Source organism: Erythranthe guttata, chromosome 14 (assembly GCF_056151865.1).
Source record: "Erythranthe guttata isolate IM_541 chromosome 14, IM_541, whole genome shotgun sequence".
In the NCBI taxonomy this organism is placed as follows: Eukaryota; Viridiplantae; Streptophyta; class Magnoliopsida; order Lamiales; family Phrymaceae; genus Erythranthe; species Erythranthe guttata.
In genome coordinates this window covers 16,916,811-16,939,855 of record NC_142546.1, presented here as the reverse complement: position 1 = coordinate 16,939,855, position 23,045 = coordinate 16,916,811, and the positions used below count along the sequence as shown (strand labels likewise).

General features: G+C 28.9%; 1 protein-coding gene and 1 long non-coding RNA gene across 2 annotated transcripts; both read right to left on the bottom strand.

Moving 5' to 3' along the window:
* Positions 1–649: 649 nt before the first annotated feature.
* On the bottom strand, positions 650–5,121 carry LOC105958464 (methionine aminopeptidase 2B). Its single transcript, XM_012982464.2, has 12 exons — positions 4,941–5,121; positions 4,659–4,819; positions 4,426–4,462; positions 4,224–4,331; positions 3,299–3,398; positions 3,062–3,207; positions 2,852–2,943; positions 2,624–2,718; positions 2,429–2,525; positions 2,085–2,228; positions 1,768–1,985; positions 650–975 (listed from the first exon to the last, which is right to left on the bottom strand). The coding sequence occupies exons 2-12, from the start codon at positions 4,804–4,806 to the stop codon at positions 865–867; spliced, it is 1,296 nt and encodes a 431-aa protein (XP_012837918.2). The 5' UTR covers positions 4,807–4,819; positions 4,941–5,121; the 3' UTR covers positions 650–864.
* A 12,754-nt stretch (positions 5,122–17,875) lies between these two features.
* On the bottom strand, positions 17,876–18,698 carry LOC105958433 (uncharacterized). The gene is made up of 3 exons (XR_016029798.1): positions 18,636–18,698; positions 18,116–18,229; positions 17,876–18,024 (listed from the first exon to the last, which is right to left on the bottom strand). It is a non-coding gene; the product is annotated as an uncharacterized LOC105958433 (long non-coding RNA).
* Positions 18,699–23,045: the final 4,347 nt, after the last annotated feature.

Genomic DNA, 23,045 nt, shown 5'->3' with positions numbered 1-23,045 from the left:
TAGGGTAGCGCACCCGGATTTGATGCCCAGAAGAAATCAACCATCATTGGAGTTGAAGTTCCCACAATGCGACTATCAGAATTCGAACTTAGGATCTTGTCATAACTTACCACCCCCGAACCGATTGAGCTACACCCATGCGGGCGCAAACTAAAAACTTGCATAGCTGTCACATGGGCGGACCTGAATATAGGTGAAAATTAGAGAAAGAACATAGTGAATACTAAAATGCCCTTATTATTGATTAATTTTTAATTAACTAATTAAGAATGATAAGGAACAAAATTTGTAAGGGAAAAAAAAAACAATTAATGCTTTGTTGAAGCTCTAAAATGACAAATAAAATTGGACAAAAGAATAAAATGACAAATAAAATTGGACAAAAGAATTACTCCACAATGACAAATAATATGTGACAAAGGGAGTACATATAAGACCTCGTTCAATTATCAATTAAATTAGCAGCATGTTCGATTACATTTAAAAAAAACAGGCACAAAACTTTAGTTAATAATAGCAGACGAAAATTCCTCTGGAAATCAAGTAGAGTTGTGACCAAAGTATATCATAATCGCAGCTTACGCAAAACCTTCACATTAATTAGTAAAACCGAACAACCGAAAAAACACCAAGAAAGAACAACACTAGAAAGAGATGAAGAGATGTTGGTTTGCTAAAGAATTCGAGGGCAAAGAAATACAAGAACCATGTGGAGTTGTAGTGATAAAAAGAGAAAAAAAAAACACTTAAAAATAAATCAATAAAAGTTGCTCCTACAACAATCAAATATAAATTATACAGAAAATTGTGCAAATATTTATTATAGTCCAGAGCTGCCGTAATTGGGACTCGTGATAATTATCATTAGTAGTCATCACCTCTCGAAATAACTTCCTTGCACGTTGGACGAAGCAAAATTGTGTGCTCGAATTGCGATACATAGCTTCCTTTAACATCACAAAGAGGAGGGTACGGCTGCCAAAGTATACAATCACATAATATCTCAATTCACAAAATTGTGGAGGAAATAAAACGTAGGTTAAGCAGTACAAGCCAAACGAGCAAATCGAATTTTAGCAAATTCAAGATTAACTATTTAAATTTTTTTTGCGATACTTTTTTTTCTTATTGACACCCTTAACCCCATTGATGAGTGTGTCCTAACGAGCTCGCTTATTTCAACTAAACTAGCAACCCATTATCAAAGCTTCCACATTGGAATTATTCTAAAGCACATTAAATCGAAATGCTACGGTTCGTTTGTACCAAGTTATTTAAAATGAATGGATTTGAAATGACTCCAATTGTTCATGGATTTGAATTCCACCAAGATGCCTAGAAAACAACTGAAAACGAGAGCCATGGATTTGAAATTCCATGTCAAATGATTCAATCCAAATGTAGAGGCCGCGTTTGGATTGAAGGATTTGAAATGAGTCCAAAAAGGAAACGGGAAGGGATTTGAAATGCACTACAATTGCTTGAAAACTAAAAATTAAAGCAATGGATTCGATATGCCTTGTCAAATTACTCAATCCAAATGGATTCGTTATTATGAATTTAAAATTCCTCCCTCGAATCCTTCCATCCAAATGCACCCTCAATGAATTTGTTTTTATGGATCCTCAAATAAATACTTCCGTCCAAACCCACCCTAAAGGTTTTTTCAACTTTAAACCGAAAATTTATTCCTTCCATTTTTCTTGCCATAACAGACTGCTTTTCTAACAAGCTTTAGAATTCTTAAACTGCAAAAAGGACACATACCTGAACAATACCAGCATCACACAAATTTTTGAGTGCCATTAAATACTTAGTTTCTCCGATGCGGTCAAGATAGCGTCTGCAGAAAGCCAATGTAGAGAAGTTCTTATTGATAGTTGCCAAAAGCTGTTTGGCTCTGGGCAACCGCAGAGGAATGTGACCGACGTCGAAATTCTTCATGTAATGGCTGCATTCGAGGTCTTCTCTAACATATCCCTTTCCTACATTTCACAAAAAAAGACAGGCAGATAATCGTATGTATTTAAGTATACTTGAATTGAACAAAGTTTTCCTACACTGGGCAGTAAAAGAGGCCTAACCTGTGGATCCGAAAGTCTCGATTGCATAAAATTCACCCTCTTCCATTTTTGTTTGCTCTCCTCCTTTTACTATAGGAACGGATTTTCCCGCGTGGATTTGATAAGGCGCAATACTGTGCCCGTTTAAATTTCTGATACTCTTGACTGTTAAATAAGCAAATAATCCAGATCAAACCAAGCTTACGTGCATGACTACGGCAATAAGGAAGAACTGCGTCCTTCTTATCATTTAAGATATTTATTTAAAAGACATGGATATTAAGGGAAAGAAACGAAATCGGGAAAATTTATTTGTTCCAGATAATGATTAACTCCGGATCCCGAGTGTATATCATACAGTTTACCTTGGAACACCTTTCCATTGATTTCAACCTCATATGACTCCATGACCTCCTGGATTGCAGCACCAATATCACACAGACGCACATCGATTCCAGCTTCCTGTTTCACAAAAAAAAAAATTAATAAAAAGAATTAGAAAAAAAAAAGAAAAAAGAAAGAAGGACGAAGAAGAGGAAAATAAACGTATGTGGTCCCACCTTGATACCCGTGTTAGTAGCTTCACGTGTGGCCTCAAGGAGTGGGTTAAACATGGGGTTGAAGGCCACAGTAAATGCACAGTCCACTATATGCCCTGAAATAAGGTGATTGCATAAATTGAAGTCAGAGTAGCACTAAAACGAGAAGAATAAAAAACCGTCTTAAAAAAAAAGCATCTACAAACCATCATGTTAATGTAAGACAAAGAACAAGAGGAGCTGAATTACCATCAATATGAGTCCCAAAGTCTAGTTTCATCACATCATCGTACTGAAGCACAGTTTTATCCCCACTATTTGGAGTCCAATGGGCTGCAACCCTGCAAATAGAGGGTAAACACAAGACAATAGAGAAAGGTGAAAAAAAAATTCCGGCTGAAACCTGATATGGATAAACTAAAAAACGTAGAAGACCCGTTATCTGAAATCACGACTCACCAGTTCAATGAGCAACCTGTAGGAAATGCAATGCCAGCTTGTAAACCATTTTCTGATATTAATTTACGAACAGTATTCTCCAAGGTTTCACACAGGTCAGTCATCAACATTCCGGGCTTCAAGATTTGCCTCATGTATTTTCGAACCTGTCAAGGATTACAAGAATAGAAATTAGGAAAAGCTAAACTAGACATACGACTAGAAAACAAATTGGCATAAATAAGGATTTGCAGGTACCTGACGGTGGACTTCTGCTGCTTGGCGAACTGAATTATAAATCGGTTTCTCCAGTCGCTCCAGTTCTCTCTTTTCCTCAGATGTATTTCTCCACACGTTACTTGATTGAACAATCATGCATGAAATAACTATTTTAGATCCCTCGGTGTATAAAGCAAGAAAATAATCATACTGACAACAAACTATAGTGTTTTTAAATGGTTATTTCAGAACTATAAAAAACTAAATATATTAAATTGAACATACACGGGCAGCATGGCAGTCAAGTATCACGATTGATGCCACAAGAAAATTACAGGCCATGAACCAACGAATGGTTAAATCTCTCTACAAGTATGACACTGTGTTGTAGTTTGATTCACTGGATATCATTTCAATACTTAGCTTATTAGAGAAATACTATTAACAACTTCAAATGATAAATTCTACAAGAGGATTCCTAAGTGAAATACTAAGGATGTAATACCCATTAATCTGTATCATGAATCCTTCTCTTTTTTCTTTAAAAAATCGGTCACAATCAATGACTAGATTCAATCAATAGATTGCAAGTGGTGGCTACAAATCTTAAACAAGAAGATCTTTTACATTAAATATATTTCGTTGCTATAGCGATGATGTTTTCGAGAGGAGTCCATGATATTATAAAACTAAAAAAGAAAAAAAGAAAAAGAACCATGGTAGACAAGATACAAACAAACAGGATCCTCGATATGGATCTACTTGAAACTTATTTACATCATCTCCAATAAAGATTGGGTGGTTTGCGAATTATACTCCAAAATGATAAAGAGGAGAACATAAGACATATAAAAACCAAAAAATATGGTGCGCAGAGTTGGGGAAAGAAATAGAATAAAAATATATTAAAAAAAAATTGTGCTTGTTTAGACAAGAAATAAAGTGCAATCACAATTGTACGTACTCATCCTTATACTGTTGGATTTCACCCTCTGGGAATTCGCCAGATGTAAAAAGCTCAACTACAGGAATAGACGGTGGATCAGTTTGCTGAAGCGGTTCTTTCTTCTTCCTGAAAATTAAAAAAAGACACTTGCAGTTGATTTGCGGTATCAAACATAAAAAGATGAACGATGAGGGTATAGAAGATTTTTTTTTTTCCTCACTTGCTTTTACTCTTCTTCTTCTTCTTCTTTGCAGCTTCTAAACACGGCCAAATGTGCAAATACAACAAGTTAGGCATAAACTATAAAAATCAGGGCATGTAAAATAAATTGAAATACAAAACGAGTAGAGAGTTAATTACTCTGCTAGAATAACTCAAAATCAACTGTTTGAAACATCCTAAAACAACATAATCGAAAATAAATTGAGCTGCCATGGAAATTTTTTTAATTACCTAGGGGCTCATCCAAATTTAGGTCATCAACTTTATCCCCAATTTCGTCTGCTGCAATCTTCTTACTGGTGGAGTCGCTACATCCATTAGCGAGGTTCGAAGCTCCCTCTTCGAGACGGATTTCGCCGGAGATTTCTTCGCTCGCCATCCCTCAATCGCGGCTGCGCAAAACAAGCAATAAATAATACGTTAATCAATCAATCAATCGCATTCATACAAGGAAGAACACAAAAGTGTGCGCTAGGGTTTTAGTTAATTTTTTGAATTAAACCGTTGGAAAACCTGAAAACAGGACGAATTTGATTCGGTGGTGAATAAGGAAGAGAACAGTGATAATCGAAGAAGAAAAAAGTTGCCGGAGATGGAAAATTTATGGGCGGCTAATGGAGTTGCTGACAGCGGAGAGGGCTTTATATACTGCCGCGATTGCAATCGATTGATGGATTGGATACACGACTGAGTCAAAGGTCCGTGCTATTATTATTACATTCAATACAAAAACAAATTGGAAAATTGCAAAAAAGTACATGACAAACACTTAATTAAGAAAGGGATATTCTACTTTTTCGTTTACCGACTACACTTAAACCTCTATAAATTAATACACTATGAACTAGGGAAATTCTATTAATTTAGTCAATTATTAAATTATTTAGTTATTAATTTAACACGTTTTCACCGAGTCAGGTTAAAAAAAAAACTATTATTTAAGGGAGGTTATTAATTTATCAGTATTAATTTATCGAGATTCTACTGTATATATCCATAAATCCAATACTTATTTGAGGTTTTTTTACATAACCCCCTAGCCACCAAATAAATTAGGGATAAACTCAAGCCCTAATCATCCTTTGACATACCCCCTGGAGAAACGAAAGTACTATACTACCCTTATATGCAATTTTCGGCCAAACTGCATTCAACATTTCTGGTCTTGCATTTATCATTTTCACTGATTTATTTAGTATTATTATTATTATTATTATTTATTTTTTAAAACAATAATAAACCTTTTTGTTAAATTTATATATATATTTATTTATTTTTTATTTTTTTATTTTTTTTAATTTTCAAAACAAAAAAGTTGGATGTCCCTCTTTTAATTATGTGCTCTTGTCATGGGCCTATTTGACATTTGCCCTTAAATTTTAAAGTGTTAGAATATGATACTTATAATTATGTGCTCTTGTCATGGGCCTATTTGCCATTTGCCCTTAAATTTTAAAGTGTTATAATCTATATAATATATAAAAGTTGAATTGCATAGCTAATTGATTGACATTTGGCAATTTCAATTGATGACATGTCTTCAATTTCATCCCAAGTGGCGAATTGGTTGGTCGAAATAAATCATCAAAAAACATGTCATCATTTTCCAAAATTAAAGATAGTTAAATATGTTTAATTATTTTATTAATATATTTATATCCTACCATATATTTAATTATTTTATTAATATATTTATATCCTACCATAATTATTTTATTAATATATTTAAATAACACTTTCACAGTTTTTTATTATTACCATGACCACCCCTGAGGGTAATTTTTAAGTTTAAAAAATATGATAACAGAAATGTCCCGTCTGCAAGGGTAGACTCCATATTTTTTGGGATATTATATAGAATAAAAAAGATTCCGTACAAAAATCACACCATAAGGGGGTTGTGTAAGACATAGACAAACATAAGGGGAATTTTAGTAATCACCGATAAGTGGGGGTGTTTTCTGTAATTTAGTCTAAGTTCAGGAGGATTTTCATAATTTATCTTATTAACAATGATTATTGTTCTTTTACGTCTTAATGTTTGCTTATACCCTTATAATATTTTATATAATTTTAATGTCAATTTGATAATATAATTAAATATTAATTTCTAATATATTTAATATGTGTTTTTTTATGGTTCAACTACCACACATAAGAAATTTGATATAAATGTTCGAGATTGAATAGAATTATTTTTTTTTATACTAAATAATAGATCATTGCAAAAACAATTGTTGCAAAATTAGAATTTTTGATTATAATTATAATTATAATTATAATTATAATTATAATTATAATTCTTTGAATTAGTATTAGTATTAATACTAGAAATAGGATTCAAATTGTAATTATGATTAATATAATATTAGGATTAGAATTATAATTAAGATTATGATTATGCTTAGTACGATAATTAGTGACATGTATTAGTATTAGGATTATGATTAGCATTAAGTTTGGGATTAGAATTATAATTAAGATTAGAATTAGAATTAACACTAGCATTAGCATTAACATTAGTATTATTAGTATTAAAATTATTAGGCTTATGATTAGTGTTAGGAATAGGATTATGATTAGGATTAGGATTAGAACTATGATCAGTGTTATGAATAGAATTAGGAATACGATAAGGATTTGGATAATATTAGAATTACAATCATAATTAGCATTAGCATAATAATTAGCATATCTAGATTACATTAGCATCAAAATTACTATTAGCATTAACATTAACAATATTAACATATTAGTATTAGTAATAGTATTAATAATAGTATTAGTTGTAATATTAGTATTAGTAATAGTATTAGTATTGGTATTAGTATTAGTATTAGTATTAGTATTAGTATTAGTATTAGTATTAGTATTAGTATTAGTAGTAGTATTAGTATTAGTATTAGTATTAGTACAAATATTAGTAGTAACATAAGTATCTGTATCAATATTATTATTGGTATCAGTATAAGTATCATTATCAGTATCAGTACCACAATATCTATCAGTACCAGTATCAGTATCATTATTAGTATCGGTATCAGTATCAGTATCAATATCAATATCAGTATCAGTATCAGTATCAGTATATGTATCAGTATCGGTATCGGTATCGGTATCGGTATCGATATCAGTATCAATATATGTATATGTATCATTAGCATTAGATCATTAGCAATAAAATTAGTTTTAGCATTTATATTAGTATTAGTAATAGTAAGTATTATTACTAATATTAGTATTAATATCAGGATAAGTATACGTATCAGTATTAGTATCAATATCAGTACCAGTATCAGTACCAGTATATGTATCAGTATCGATATCAGTTTCAGTATCAATATCAGTACGAGAATCAATATTAGTATCAATTTTAGTATCAGTATCAATATCAGTATCAGTATCAATATTAGTATTAGTATCAGTATTATTAGTATAATATTAGTATTAGTATTACTATTTTTATCGGCATCAATATCAGTATGAGTAACAATATTAGTATCAGTATTAGTATGAGTATCATAATTAGTAATAATATTCGTATTAATATTAATATTACTATGAGTATCAATATGACTATCAACATCAGTATCAGTATCAGTATCAATATCAGTATCAATGTCAGTATCAGTATCACTACAATATCAGTATTTGAATCAATATCAGTAAGTATTAGTATTAGTATTAATATAAGTATTAGTATTAGTATTAGTATTAATATTAGTATTAGTATTAGTATTAATACTAATACTAATACAAATATTAATACTAATACTCATACTAATACAAATATTAATACTAATACTGATAATAATAATAGTTATATTGATACTAATACTAATACTGTTACTAATACTAATACTAATACTAATACTAATACTAATACTAATACTAATACTAATACTAATACTAATACTAATACTAATACTAATACTAATACTAATACTAATACTAATACTGATACTGATACTGATACTCATACTGATACTAATACTAATACTAATACTAATACTAATACTAATACTAATACTAATACTAATACTAATACTAATACTAATACTAATACTAATACTAATACTAATACTAATACTAATACTAATACTAATACTAATACTAATACTAATACTAATACTAATACTAATACTAATACTAATACTAATACTAATACTAATACTAATACTAATACTAATACTAATACTAATACTTATACTAATACTAATACTAATACTTACTGATATTGATTCAAATACTGATATTGATAGTGATACTGATACTGACATTGATACTGATATTGATACTGATACTGATACTGATGTTGATAGTCATATTGATACTCATAGTAATATTAATATTAATACGAATATTATTACTAATTATGATACTCATACTAATACTGATACTAATATTGTTACTCATACTGATATTGATGCCGATAAAAATAGTAATACTAATACTAATATTATACTAATAATACTGATACTAATACTAATATTGATACTGATACTGATATTGATACTGATACTAAAATTGATACTAATATTGATTCTCATACTGATATTGATACTGAAACTGATATCGATACTGATACATATACTGGTACTGATACTGGTACTGATATTGATACTAATACTGATACGGATACTTATCCTGATATTAATACTAATATTAGTAATAATACTTACTATTACTAATACTAATATAAATGTCAGTATCAGTATCACTATCAGTATCAGTATCAGTATCAGTATCAATATCAGTATCAATGTCAGTATCAGTATCACTATCAATATCAGTATTTGAATCAATATCAGTAAGTATTAGTATTAGTATTAGTGATACTGATACTGACATTGATAGTGATACTGATACTGATACTGATACTGATACTGATACTGATAGTGATACTGATACTGACATTTATATTAGTATTAGTAATAGTAAGTATTATTACTAATATTAGTATTAATATCAGGATAAGTATTCGTATCAGTATTAGTATCAATATCAGTACCAGTATCAGTACCAGTATATGTATCAGTATCGATATCAGTTTCAGTATCAATATCAGTATGAGAATCAATATTAGTATCAATTTTAGTATCAGTATCAATATCAGTATCAGTATCAATATTAGTATTAGTATGAGTATTATTAGTATAATATTAGTATTACTATTACTATTTTTATCGGCATCAATATCAGTATGAGTAACAATATTAGTATCATTATTAGTATGAGTATCATAATTAGTAATAATATTCGTATTAATATTAATATTACTATGAGTATCAATATGACTATCAACATCAGTATCAGTATCAGTATCAATATCAGTATCAATGTCAGTATCAGTATCACTATCAATATCAGTATTTGAATCAATATCAGTAAGTATTAGTATTAGTATTAGTATTAGTATTAGTATTAGTATTAGTATTAGTATTAGTATTAGTATTAGTATTAGTATTAGTATTAGTATTAGTATTAGTATTAGTATTAGTATTAGTATTAGTATTAGTATTAGTATTAGTATTAGTATTAGTATTAGTATTAGTATTAGTATTAGTATTAGTATTAGTATTAGTATTAGTATTAGTATTAGTATTAGTATTAGTATTAGTATTAGTATTAGTATTAGTATTAGTATTAGTATTAGTATTAGTATTAGTATTAGTATTAGTATTAGTATTAGTATTAGTATTAGTATTAGTATTAGTATTAGTATTAGTATTAGTATTAGTATTAGTATTAGTATTAGTATTAGTATTAGTATTAGTATTAGTATCAGTATCAGTATCAGTATTAGTATTAGTATGAGTATCAGTATCAGTATTAGTATTAGTATTAGTATTAGTATTAGTATTAGTATTAGTATTAGTATCAGTATTAGTATTAGTATTAGTATTAGTATTAGTATTAGTATTAGTAACAATATTAGTATTAGTATCAATATAACTATTATTAGTATCAGTATTAGTATTAATATTTGTATTAGTATGAGTATTAGTATCGATATTAGTATTAGTATTAGTATTAGTATTAGTATTAGTATTAGTATTGGTATTGGTATTGGTATTGGTATTGGTATTGGTATTAGTATTTGTATTAGTATTAGTATTAGTATTAATATTAGTATCAGTATTAATATTAGTATTAGTATTAGTTTTAGTATTCGCATTAGTATTGATATTCGTATTAGTATTAGTATTAGTGTTAATATTAGTATTAATATTAGTATTAGTATTAGTATTAGTATTAGTATTAGTATTAGTATAAGTATTAGTATTAGTGTTAGTATTAGTATTAGTGTTATAGCAATAGTATTAGGATTAATATTAGTATTAGTATTAGTATTAATATTAGTATTAGTATTAGTATTAGTATTGGTATTGGTATCAGTATTGGTATTGGTATTAGTATTATTATTAGTATTAGTATTAGTATGTGTATCGATATTGATTAGTATCAGTATTAGTATTGATATTAATTAGTATAAGTATTAGTATCAATATTAATATCAATATTGGTATCAGTATTGGTATCCATATTGGTATCGGTATTGATATCAGCATTGGTATCAATACGGACGTATACATCTTATCTCTTTTGCAATATTTATAAGTTGTATTGTTGTTTGAGCAATTTGCATCACTAATTAAACGTCATTAGTTATAAACTTACAGGTTATTTGAATATCTATTTTGTTACTTCTCTCCTACCATGTTTGTTGTTAATTTAGTTATTTTGCAAAATATTGACATTGTGTAGTAGGTTGCATTCCTCGAACTAGAGTTATACCATATATTTTAAATGATTTCACTTAATCTTCATATCGTGTTTGCGCGCTTCACGTTTTCTTCTTTAGAATATTTAATTTAATCTCATATGTTAAAATTCTGAAATAAGAGATAAAGTTTATGGTTTTTTTTTTATTTTCTTCCATTTTGTTTACTTGAATTGCTATTGTTATAAAGAGATAGTCGTTTACATATTATTATTTTTCTCATTTTAAAACTGACATCCGTGCAACGCACGGGTGAAGAACTAGTAATATATAAAAGTTGAATTGCATAGCTAATTGATTGACATTTGGCAATTTCAATTGATGACATGTCTTCAATTTCATCCCAAGTGGCGAATTGGTTGGTCGAAATAAATCATCAAAAAACATGTCATCATTTTCCAAAATTAAAGATAGTTAAATATGTTTAATTATTTTATTAATATATTTATATCCTACCATATATAAAATGCTCTAAATATATCAACTTTTTTGGAAACCCTAAATAAATTTATTTTTGAATTTAATTTTATAAATAATTTAATTTTAATTTAGTTAAATTCGATTTAAAATCTTCTCTTATTATAATTGGATGATTGGTGGTGTTACGAATTTTTTTAATTTTAATTCATAAACTTTGATTTATATTAAAACAAATATTGTAGAATAAATTATTTGATATTATACATTTTACATGAACATGACTAGAGAATATGTATTTTTTTTACTAATTTACTATTATATATTAATATTATCTGTAAAAAAAGATAGATATGTGTTTGAATTTACTATCTTGCGAAAATTGACACCATTTGTTATGTCATGTGTAGAGTAATGTACTCCCACTTATTTATCATATTGAAAATTATACTACATGAATTTCACGTTATTATTTAAATAATTATTTTTTTCTTCACCGAAGAATCCAGTGACAATAAATTTTACGATTGATTTAACTTTTTAAATTATATACTAATTAAAATACGAATTTTATCATGATTATACTAATAAATTGAATGACCTAAGCTAAGTTTAATCAATTGATAAAAAAACGAATTGATTTTATATATTTCAAAATATAATAATTCTAAATATTTGGTATTAAATTCATTTTTATTTAATGGCTAACATTAATAATATCAATTGTTTTGTTTAAAATGTATAATGATCGTATATACTATATATTGTATTCCACTAATAAGGATTTCATTATGACTCTAATAAATATAATTATGGAAATATCTAGATCAACACTAACCCAAAAGTATCAAAATGAGTTTGCAAATATTTATGTGCTATTTAATATTTTATTTTGATATTTATATAAATGTATTTGCTCCAACCATAGGTATTAAATCGTTGTTAATTAAATATATCTAATTGCCACATGTTATTTTCTAAATGGACACTGAGGTGGTTGAATTCATAACTCATGTTTGATATTTTATTCACCATGATTGCATAATGTATTTTTACATTTGAAAGATGAAATATCAAAATACCTCATTTCATAAATCTAATGGAATTAAAAATTATTATTTTGGAGAATAAAAATGGTGGTTAAATGTTTTGATAGCTCATTTAATAATCTCACTCGAAGTGCTCTTGCCGTATATAGTTTATATTAATAATTTACCTAATGTTTGTTTCCCTCTTACATCAACCGCTTATGGTATGATTTTTGAAGGAATTTTTTTATTACGTGAAATATTCCAATAATGCTTATTATACCCTGCACACACGACATTTCTTTATGGTACTTTTTAAATACAAAAATTACCCTCAGGTGAACTTTACACGAAATATTTATTCTTCTTAAATAACACTTTCACAATTTTGTATTATTACCATGACCACCCCTGAGGGTAATTTTTAAGTTTAAAAAGTATGATAAAAGAAATGTCCCGTCTGCAAGGGTAGACTCCATATTTTTTGGGATATTATATAGAATAAAAAAGATTCCGTACAAAAATCACACCATAAGGGGGTTGTGTAAGACATAGACAAACATAAGGGGAATTTTAGTAATCACCGATAAGTGGGGGTGTTTTCTGTAATTTAGTCTAAGTTCAGGAGGATTTTCATAATTTATCTTATTAACAATGATTATTGTTCTTTTACGTCTTAATGTTTGCTTATACCCTTATAATATTTTATATAATTTTAATGTCAATTTGATAATATAATTAAATATTAATTTCTAATATATTTAATATGTGTTTTTTTATGGTTCAACTACCACACATAAGAAATTTGATATAAATGTTCGAGATTGAATAGAATTATTTTTTTTTATACTAAATAATAGATCATTGCAAAAACAATTGTTGCAAAATTAGAATTTTTGATTATAATTATAATTATAATTATAATTATAATTCTTTGAATTAGTATTAGTATTAATACTAGAAATAGATTCAAATTGTAATTATGATTAATATAATATTAGGATTATAATTAATATTAGTATTAGAATTATAATTAAGATTATGATTATGCTTAGTACGATAATTAGTGACATGTATTAGTATTAGAATTATGATTAGCATTAAGTTTGGGATTAGAATTATAATTAAGATTAGAATTAGAATTAACATTAGCATTAGCATTAACGTTAGTATTATTAGTATTAAAATTATTAGGCTTATGATTAGTGTTAGGAATAGGATTATGATTAGGATTAGGATTAGAACTATGATCAGTGTTATGAATAGAATTAGGAATACGATAAGGATTTGGATAATATTAGAATTACAATCATAATTAGCATTAGCATAATAATTAGCATATCTAGATTACATTAGCATCAAAATTACTATTAGCCAAGGTTCTAAAAGGCGGTTATCGGGTACGTGGCGGTTAGGGACCGCCACACGATAAATCGGCGCGGCGGTGATTTATCGGAGATAAATCGGAAATATATCAGTTTTTAAATTTAGTGTAATATATTTCTAAATATTATTTGTAAATACTCAAAATATATATAAAAGAATATTTAAACATAATTATATCCTATCATTCATATGTTATTATATAATTCTAATTACTCAATAAATAACAAAAATTTAAAAATAATAAGATCATAATATAATAAAAGATTCTTACGAAATACAAATACTACGCAAGTCTTTCGCATCAACAATTAAAATAAACACAACAAACCATAAATTACGGGGTAGTACTTGGTTTGGTTTTGGAAGTTGAAAGAATTGGAGAAAAACAAAAAATCAAAACATATTTTCATTTTAATTTAAATTAAAAAAAAAAAAAAAAAACCGATTTGTTGACCGATATATCGGTTTGACCCGCCAAAAAACCGCCGCAAACCGCCTCGCTGTAAAAAACCGATATTCCAAACCGCCTCAACAAAATCGTAAAGGTTTATAACCGATACCGATATATCGGCCGATATATCGACCGCCACGACCGCTATTTAGAACACTGCTATTAGCATTAACATTAACAATATTAACATATTAGTATTAGTAATAGTATTAATAATAGTATTAGTAGTAATATTAGTATTAGTAATAGTATTAGTATTGGTATTAGTATTAGTATTAGTATTAGTATTAGTATTAGTATTAGTATTAGTATTAGTATTAGTATTAGTATTAGTATTAGTATTAGTATTAGTATTAGTATTAGTACAAATATTAGTAGTAACATAAGTATATGTATCAATATTATTATTGGTATCAGTATAAGTATCAGTATCAGTATCAGTACCACAATATCTATCAATACCAGTATCAGTATCATTATTAGTATCGGTATCAGTATCAGTATCAATATCAATATCAGTATCAGTATCAGTATCTGTATCAGTATCGGTATCGGTATCGGTATCGGTATCGATATCGATATCAGTATCAATATATGTATATGTATCATTAGCATTAGATCATTAGCAATAAAATTAGTTTTAGCATTTATATTAGTATTAGTAATAGTAAGTATTATTACTAATATTAGTATTAATATCAGGATAAGTATCCGTATCAGTATTAGTATCAATATCAGTACCAGTATCAGTACCAGTATATGTATCAGTATCGATATCAGTTTCAGTATCAATATCAGTATGAGAATCAATATTAGTATCAATTTTAGTATCAGTATCAATATCAGTATCAGTATCAGTATCAATATTAGTATTAGTATCAGTATTATTAGTATAATATTAGTATTAGTATTACTATTTTTATCGGCATCAATATCAGTATGAGTAACAATATTAGTATCAGTATTAGTATGAGTATCATAATTAGTAATAATATTCGTATTAATATTAATATTACTATGAGTATCAATATGACTATCAACATCAGTATCAGTATCAGTATCAATATCAGTATCAATGTCAGTATCAGTATCACTATCAATATCAGTATTTGAATCAATATCAGTAAGTATTAGTATTAGTATTAGTATAAGTATTAGTATTAGTATTAGTATTAGTATTAGTATTAGTATTAGTATTAGTATTAGTATTAGTATTAGTATTAGTATTAGTATTAGTATTAGTATTAGTATTAGTATTAGTATTAGTATTAGTATTAGTATTAGTATTAGTATTAGTATTAGTATCAGTATTAGTATTAGTATCAGTATTAGTATTAGTATTAGTATTAGTATTAGTATTAGTATTAGTATTAGTATTAGTAACAGTGTTAGTATTAGTATCAATATAACTATTATTAGTATCAGTATTAGTATTAATATTTGTATTAGTATGAGTATTAGTATCGATATTACTATCGATATTAGTATTAGTATTAGTATTAGTATTAGTATTAGTATTAGTATTAGTATTAGTATTAGTATTAGTATTAGTATTAGTGTTAGTATTGGTATTGGTATTGGTATTGGTATTGGTATTGGTATTGATATTGGTATTGGTATTGGTATTGGTATTAGTATTTGTATTAGTATTAGTATTAGTATTAATATTAGTATTAGTATTAATATTAGTATTAGTATTAGTATTCGCATTAGTATTGATATTCGTATTAGTATTCGCATTAGTATTGATATTCGTATTAGTATTAGTATTAGTGTTAATATTAGTATTAGTATTAGTATTAGTATTAGTATTAGTATTAGTATTAGTATTAGTATTAGTATTAGTATTAGTATAAGTATTAATATTAGTGTTAGTATTAGTATTAGTGTTATAGCAATAGTATTAGGATTAATATTAGTATTAGTATTAGTATTAATATTAGTATTAGTATTAGTATTGGTATTGGTATCAGTATTGGTATTGGTATTAGTATTATTATTAGTATTAGTATTAGTATTAGTATGTGTATCGATATTGATTAGTATCAGTATTAGTATTGATATTAATTAGTATAAGTATTAGTATCAATATTAATATCAATATTGGTATCAGTATTGGTATCCATATTGGTATCGGTATTGATATCAGCATTGGTATCAATAAGGACGTATACATCTTATCTCTTTTGCAATATTTATAAGTTGTATTGTTGTTTGAGCAATTTGCATCACTAATTAAACGTCATTAGTTATAAACTTACAGGTTATTTGAATATCTATTTTGTTACTTCTCTCCTACCATGTTTGTTGTTAATTTAGTTATTTTGCAAAATATTGACATTGTGTAGTAGGTTGCATTCCTCGAAATAGAGTTATACCATATATTTTAAATGATTTCACTTAATCTTCATATCGTGTTTGCGCGCTTCACGTTTTCTTCTTTGGAATATTTAATTTAATCTCATATGTTAAAATTCTGAAATAAGAGATAAAGTTTATGGTTTTTTTTTTATTTTCTTCCATTTTGTTTACTTGAATTGCTATTGTTATAAAGAGATAGTCGTTTACATATTATTATTTTTCTCATTTTAAAACTGACATCCGTGCAACGCACGGGTGAAGAACTAGTATGATACTTATAAGTTAGTTGATATAAATAGGAAAATTCGGAAATCAAAAATTTCGAAAATTGAATGAAAAGACTTGTTTCGTTGGATATTTCGAACCATAATTGGCAAAATTTGGAAATTCCAATTTTTTTAATTAACTATAATTTAAAATGCATAAAATTTAAATTTTGCATGTAATTTTCAAAAAAGATAAAAAAATTGGACTTCCGAAATTGTTTTCAGAAAATTAAAATCAAATAAAAATAAATTAAAATTAAATTGGAATCTCGTTTATATTCCATTTTAATTTGATCTAAAATAAAAATAAAATATAATAGGAAATCAAAATTTTCAAATTTCACATTCAATAAAATTATGCCAACGTCTTTTTTTTTTTTGTTTTTTTTTTTTCCAGAAATTCTTTTCCAATTTCCATCCCTGCCTCCAAGATATAACCACAACGCACTTAAGGAGAAGACATGTACATAAAAGCATGCGAATGTTTACTTTAACACAAATGAAGTCCGGAACTGGTAGCAATTGAAAATCCAGAATCATGTCCGTAACGAAAAATATATTGGTCAACGACTGGATATAATCTACATTAATTCAGAAACTACAGTCGAAACGCCTCTACATATAGCGGAAATTCATCTACTAAATCGAAAACATTTATTACCCATAATATGGACAATATGCAACTTTCATAGTAAAAAACTCACATCGCGAAAATGGTTATCTAAAATCTCCGTCGAAACTTTACATTCATAGAAGAGGTCGCAATAAGGGTTAATTTTCAAAATGGGGAGATGCACAAACTTTACACTTAATGCAAAGGCCGCAGTAACGGGTAATTTTCAAGAAGTTTCTCTTCGGATAGAGTGTCGTCTCCGATCCGAGGGGCCAATAAAACCTCGACCGCCTGCGTTTATAAAACAGTTGGGTGAAATGAGACTATCGAAATAATGCAAAAAAAAATAAAAAATTAGGAGGAGCACTTACAATTCACTTACCGCAATTTTACGTAATGGGAGACTTCCAAGCTTCTCTAAAACTTCTTTCAAATCTTTAATGTTATTGATACGAGGTAACTTTAGTTTACCTATAGCCCTCACCAAGATTGTTACCTGAAAATATATTTCTTGTTTTTTCAAGACTAAGTTGTAATATCGTAATAACCTCTTAATCCCTTGTTTGGTTGCTAAGATAAGATTAGCCAAGATAACGTTAAATAATCTAATGAAACTCAGTTGTTTTATTGGATCTTGCAAGATCCAAATACTTGCGGGTCGACCCGACAAGTTATTGAGGATACCAATACTCTTATGATCACATATATGTCAGACATGAAACAATTTCATATTATATGTATTCTAAGGTCCATTAATACAATTGGGTTTCATTTGATTATTTAATCCTGATCTTGGTTAATTTTATCTTGAAAACTAAACGAGGCCTTAGTTTTTCCTCTTAATTTGATTAGGGTCCTCAAAAACAAGCTTGCAACAAAAACAAAAGTTTTTGAAGTCTTACCACAATGTACTCATTGCTAAATCCACTTGATCTCAAGGTACACGAGCTTCCGCCTTTTGCGTTAACAAGTGTCTCCTCGTCAAACTTACTACGTTCTTCCAAAGAAAGTTGATAGAATCTTTGTTCCGCTCCTTCCCTGCTCCACTTCACATCTATCTGTATTTACGGTTTTAGATCAAAATTGAGTGCTATTTGCTCGACAAAATTCGATGCGTGAATATAATTAAGAAGCCTGAATGTGATATTTAAGGTATAAATATTCTAAATACTGATTATTAATTCACCAAAATACACAAGAATAGAAATTTTCGTCAAAGTAAAGAAGTAAAGAAAATACATTATGCACATCAACATTAAATTTAAAGAATCAAAAGTTTATTAACTTACTGATAAAAAGGCGGAGATGCAATGCTCAGGATGCCGAAGCAGGGCCAGCACCGAATCTGCAAGCAAAATGAAATTATTTAGTACCGCTAGCAATTATTTTTTGGACAAAATGCACTTCGCCCCCTAAAAACTTTCAATATTCACACTTTCCCCCTTACAAAAGAAAAAAAAAGTAACTTTGCCCCAAATCGCAATTTCAGGCTTATTATTCATCAGAATTGCGACTTATCCGTCCACTTCGAGGACATTGGATTCATTTCATTATTATCATCTAAATCATAATACCTATTTCACTGATTTCAGAAAAATAAAATTAGGGTTTTCTTCTTCCAAACGAATTGAGCTTATTGCATGTGGTCCCATAATTGTGAGAATCTTCAATTTCATCAATTAGTAGCTATTACGGTAATTAGTCTCTGAAATGACGCAAATGGCCTTCAATTAGATGGATTGATGGCATTTCTGGTGAAAAATACGGCTGAAAATGTAATTTGGGGCAAAGTGCAACCGAGACAAAAAAATTTTGTGGGGGGAGGGGAGAGTGCAAAAATTGAAAATTTCTAGGGGACGAAGACCATTTTGTTCTTTTTCTTTAATAAATATAGAAAAATAAAATACTTAGTTAAAAAATATGAAAACAAAAATGAGAAGCTCACAAAATCTCATTGTTTTCTTATGTAACCTAATGTGGAATTGCAGATTATTGAAACAAAATGATTTCGAACATGCTCACGTATATAAAATTTCGATAACAAGGAACGGAAAACCTTTTTCTTTTTAATAATGCGGTAAGAAATATTACCGGTCAATATGTTGTGTAAACCCTCTGTTGTGGATGCATCTGCAGTTTCTGCAATCCGGTTAATATCCTTTTGGAGTGATTTCGCCGAGCCCAATAACCCGACCTTGAACAAATATAAAACCACCCCATTTCCTCATTACAAAACAAATATGTGTTATTCATTCATAAATGCGACTGCACGTCCGTTAATTTAATAACCGAGCACATAATTTCAGAACAAAATGCCCGTATTTTAATGGCAAAAACATCCCTATGATTCCATTTTTTAGCACGCAATCCCCTAATCAAGGGTATGAATTACTAAAAAAATTAAATCATAGGAGGGTTCTTTTTTGCCAGTTAAATAACACGAGATAGTTTTTTAGCAATTTGATATAATACAGAGGTACTATTTGCAATAAATTATATATTCTTATTGTAACGATTGTATAGTATTTGAAGAAGAGAGAAACAATTTGCATAATTTGGAGGAATTGTTTTTCAAAAAAATAACAAACATAGATTAGATTATTAGTTTGGATAAAGAGAGGGGGAAAAAATGAAGTGGCACTTAGTTATAGGGTCATAGTGCACTATTTATTAACAAATAGATCCACCTAAAAAACGATTTTACATAAAAGAAAGGACATACAAGAACTAAAAGCCAATAAAAACAAAAATACGCCTCAAATTCTAATATACTCCATCTTCATCCCTCAAACCTAGTCTAAACCCCAAATAACCAACTCACAAATTTTGACTAACGACTTCAATTTTGACCCTGATTTTGACTACTGCCGGCACTGTAGACTCATTTTTTCTTTTAATTCTTTTTCTGACAACGTTGATTTTTTCTTTTAATTCTTTTTCTGACAATGTTGACTTTTTTTCCCACGTTGACCGCTAGTAAATAGTGTAACATTTTCAAGTTTTTTTTAATAGACAATAATTAGTATTAAATTTTTTTTTTCTTTTAGGAATTTTTTTTTTGCCGGTTGACCTTTTCAAGTCTTTCTTAAAAAAATATTCGTGTGAGAAATATTTTGAACTAAATTTAATTGATTTTTAAAGACTTTTGCCTGCATCGAAATTTTATTTTTAATTAGTGAGATCCCACCTAAATTAGTATGAGAAGACAAAAATACCCTCAACTACTATAACCCTAATTATTTGCTCACAACTATCACTTTCATCTACTCTCTTTTCCACCTCTCCACCTAAATCCCTCAACTCTCTCCGAAAATTCCAACCTTCCTCCACCGCAGCTTCCTCCTTCATCTCCACATAAATAATCTATTTCTCTCGTGTTTGTTGATTTCTCTCTCTTTACACCACCATCGTCTCTCTCTCTTTAGAAATTAGATTATTTTTATGGAAAGAGGGAAAAAATGTATAATTGGAACAAATTATACCAATTGACATAAAAGTATTGGAAATAAAATTTCTATGCAATTATTATAAATAAAACATTTAAGGGTTGGAAATATCACAATTTCTTAACTATACCTAATGACCCTATAATTAAACTATGTGTTAGACAATAATTAGTACTTTATTAACAGGTCAACAAAATAAAAGAAAAAATAAAACAAATATATTTATAATATTATTAATATTACTGTCTTGACCTTACTTGTTGGACAAAAAACCATACCTGTAGCTTAATCACGGTTACGGCTTTGAAAATCGAAAAAGTTACAGCAAACACGAGACAGAGAGGGAGGAAAAATGTAATTAAGGTTGCTAACAATAATCCCGATGCTTCCATAATAGATACTGCCACGTCAACAAGAGCAGGAGGTACTGCACGTACTGCAGGGGCACATACTGCAGGGGCTAAATAGTAACCGCCGAAACGAAATTTCTGTATTCTACGACCAGGTGTACTTATTGCCCTGCGACTCCTCCGTAACGGCGGAATTGGGGAAAATTGGGCGTTGTCCGAATTGACGGTAACGGTGGAATTGACGGTAACGGTGGAAATACTAGGTTCGATTTCCAATTTTGCGAACCGAATATTTTTAATTCCGTTATTATTTGAATCGCCATTGTTGCTTCTTCTATTATTGTTGTTGTTGTTGTTGAGCAAAACGGAATTATTGACGATGAGATTTTTGAAAGATTTTGTTGGGATGTTTTTGAAGTTAACGGAGGAGCAAGTGTGAGACGGCCGTGATTGAGGAGGAGGAGGGTGCTGGAATAAGTTGGGGTTTTGTAGAAGAAAACTTTGGGCGGCCATTGATTGATTGATTAAATAATGCAAATATTTGTTTTAGGGTTAAGTAGATTACAACCATCTCTGAACCAAAGTTGATTTACCAAAAAATCCCCTAATGTTTTCATAATTATTATAATATCTACCCTCCTGCTAAAATTTGCAGATTTCTTACATTGACATCATTTTGTAGGGGTTGGATGTAGACACGGACCATGGGCCGGTTCCGGGCCGGTTCATACTGGTTCACGGTTCACTTTTTTCGGAATCGGAACCGGCCCATAATATGCACGGTTTGGCGGGCCGGGTCGGCCCGCCGATTCAATCCGGTTCCGGGCCTATCCGGGTCGACCCGGAAAATTATATTTATATATATATTTTTACAAAACAAAATACTTAATGGATAAATAAATTAAAATAATTACTTTTAAATAGGAAAAAACAAAAGGAAATAAATAAAAGGACTTTAACTTAATTTTATAGGAAAAAATGGAGTGTGAGGGTATTTATAAGAAAAAATGGGGAGGGTGGGAAATCAAAAATAGCAAATAACGGCCGGTTCACCGGGTCGTTTCACTGGGCCGATTCACCGGCCGTTATTTGCTATTTTTTTGATTTTTTTTTTAAAAAAAAAAATTTGGGTGAACCGCCGAGCCGGCCCGGCGGTTCACGGTTCACCAATTCATAGAACCGGGCCCGTCCTAGGGACGACGGGCCGGTTCACCGGTCAACAGTTTGGGCCGGTTCGTCAACGGGCCGGTTCCGAGCCCAAAATCGGCCCATGGCCGTGTCTAGTTGGATGTATATATTTACAAACTGCAAGAGGTTGGATGTAATTTCTAAAAATGAAGGATTTTTTTGTAATTACACTTTATCTCTGGAAGTTAGTTGTAATTTACGCTATTTATCACTTCTTATTCGACATTTCCATATCAAAGTGGGACAAACTTGTCATTTCATTTTTCTAAAATTACAAAAGAAGTTAGCATATGCCCCTCTCTGCTGAGAAGTCAAAGCCAATAAAGCC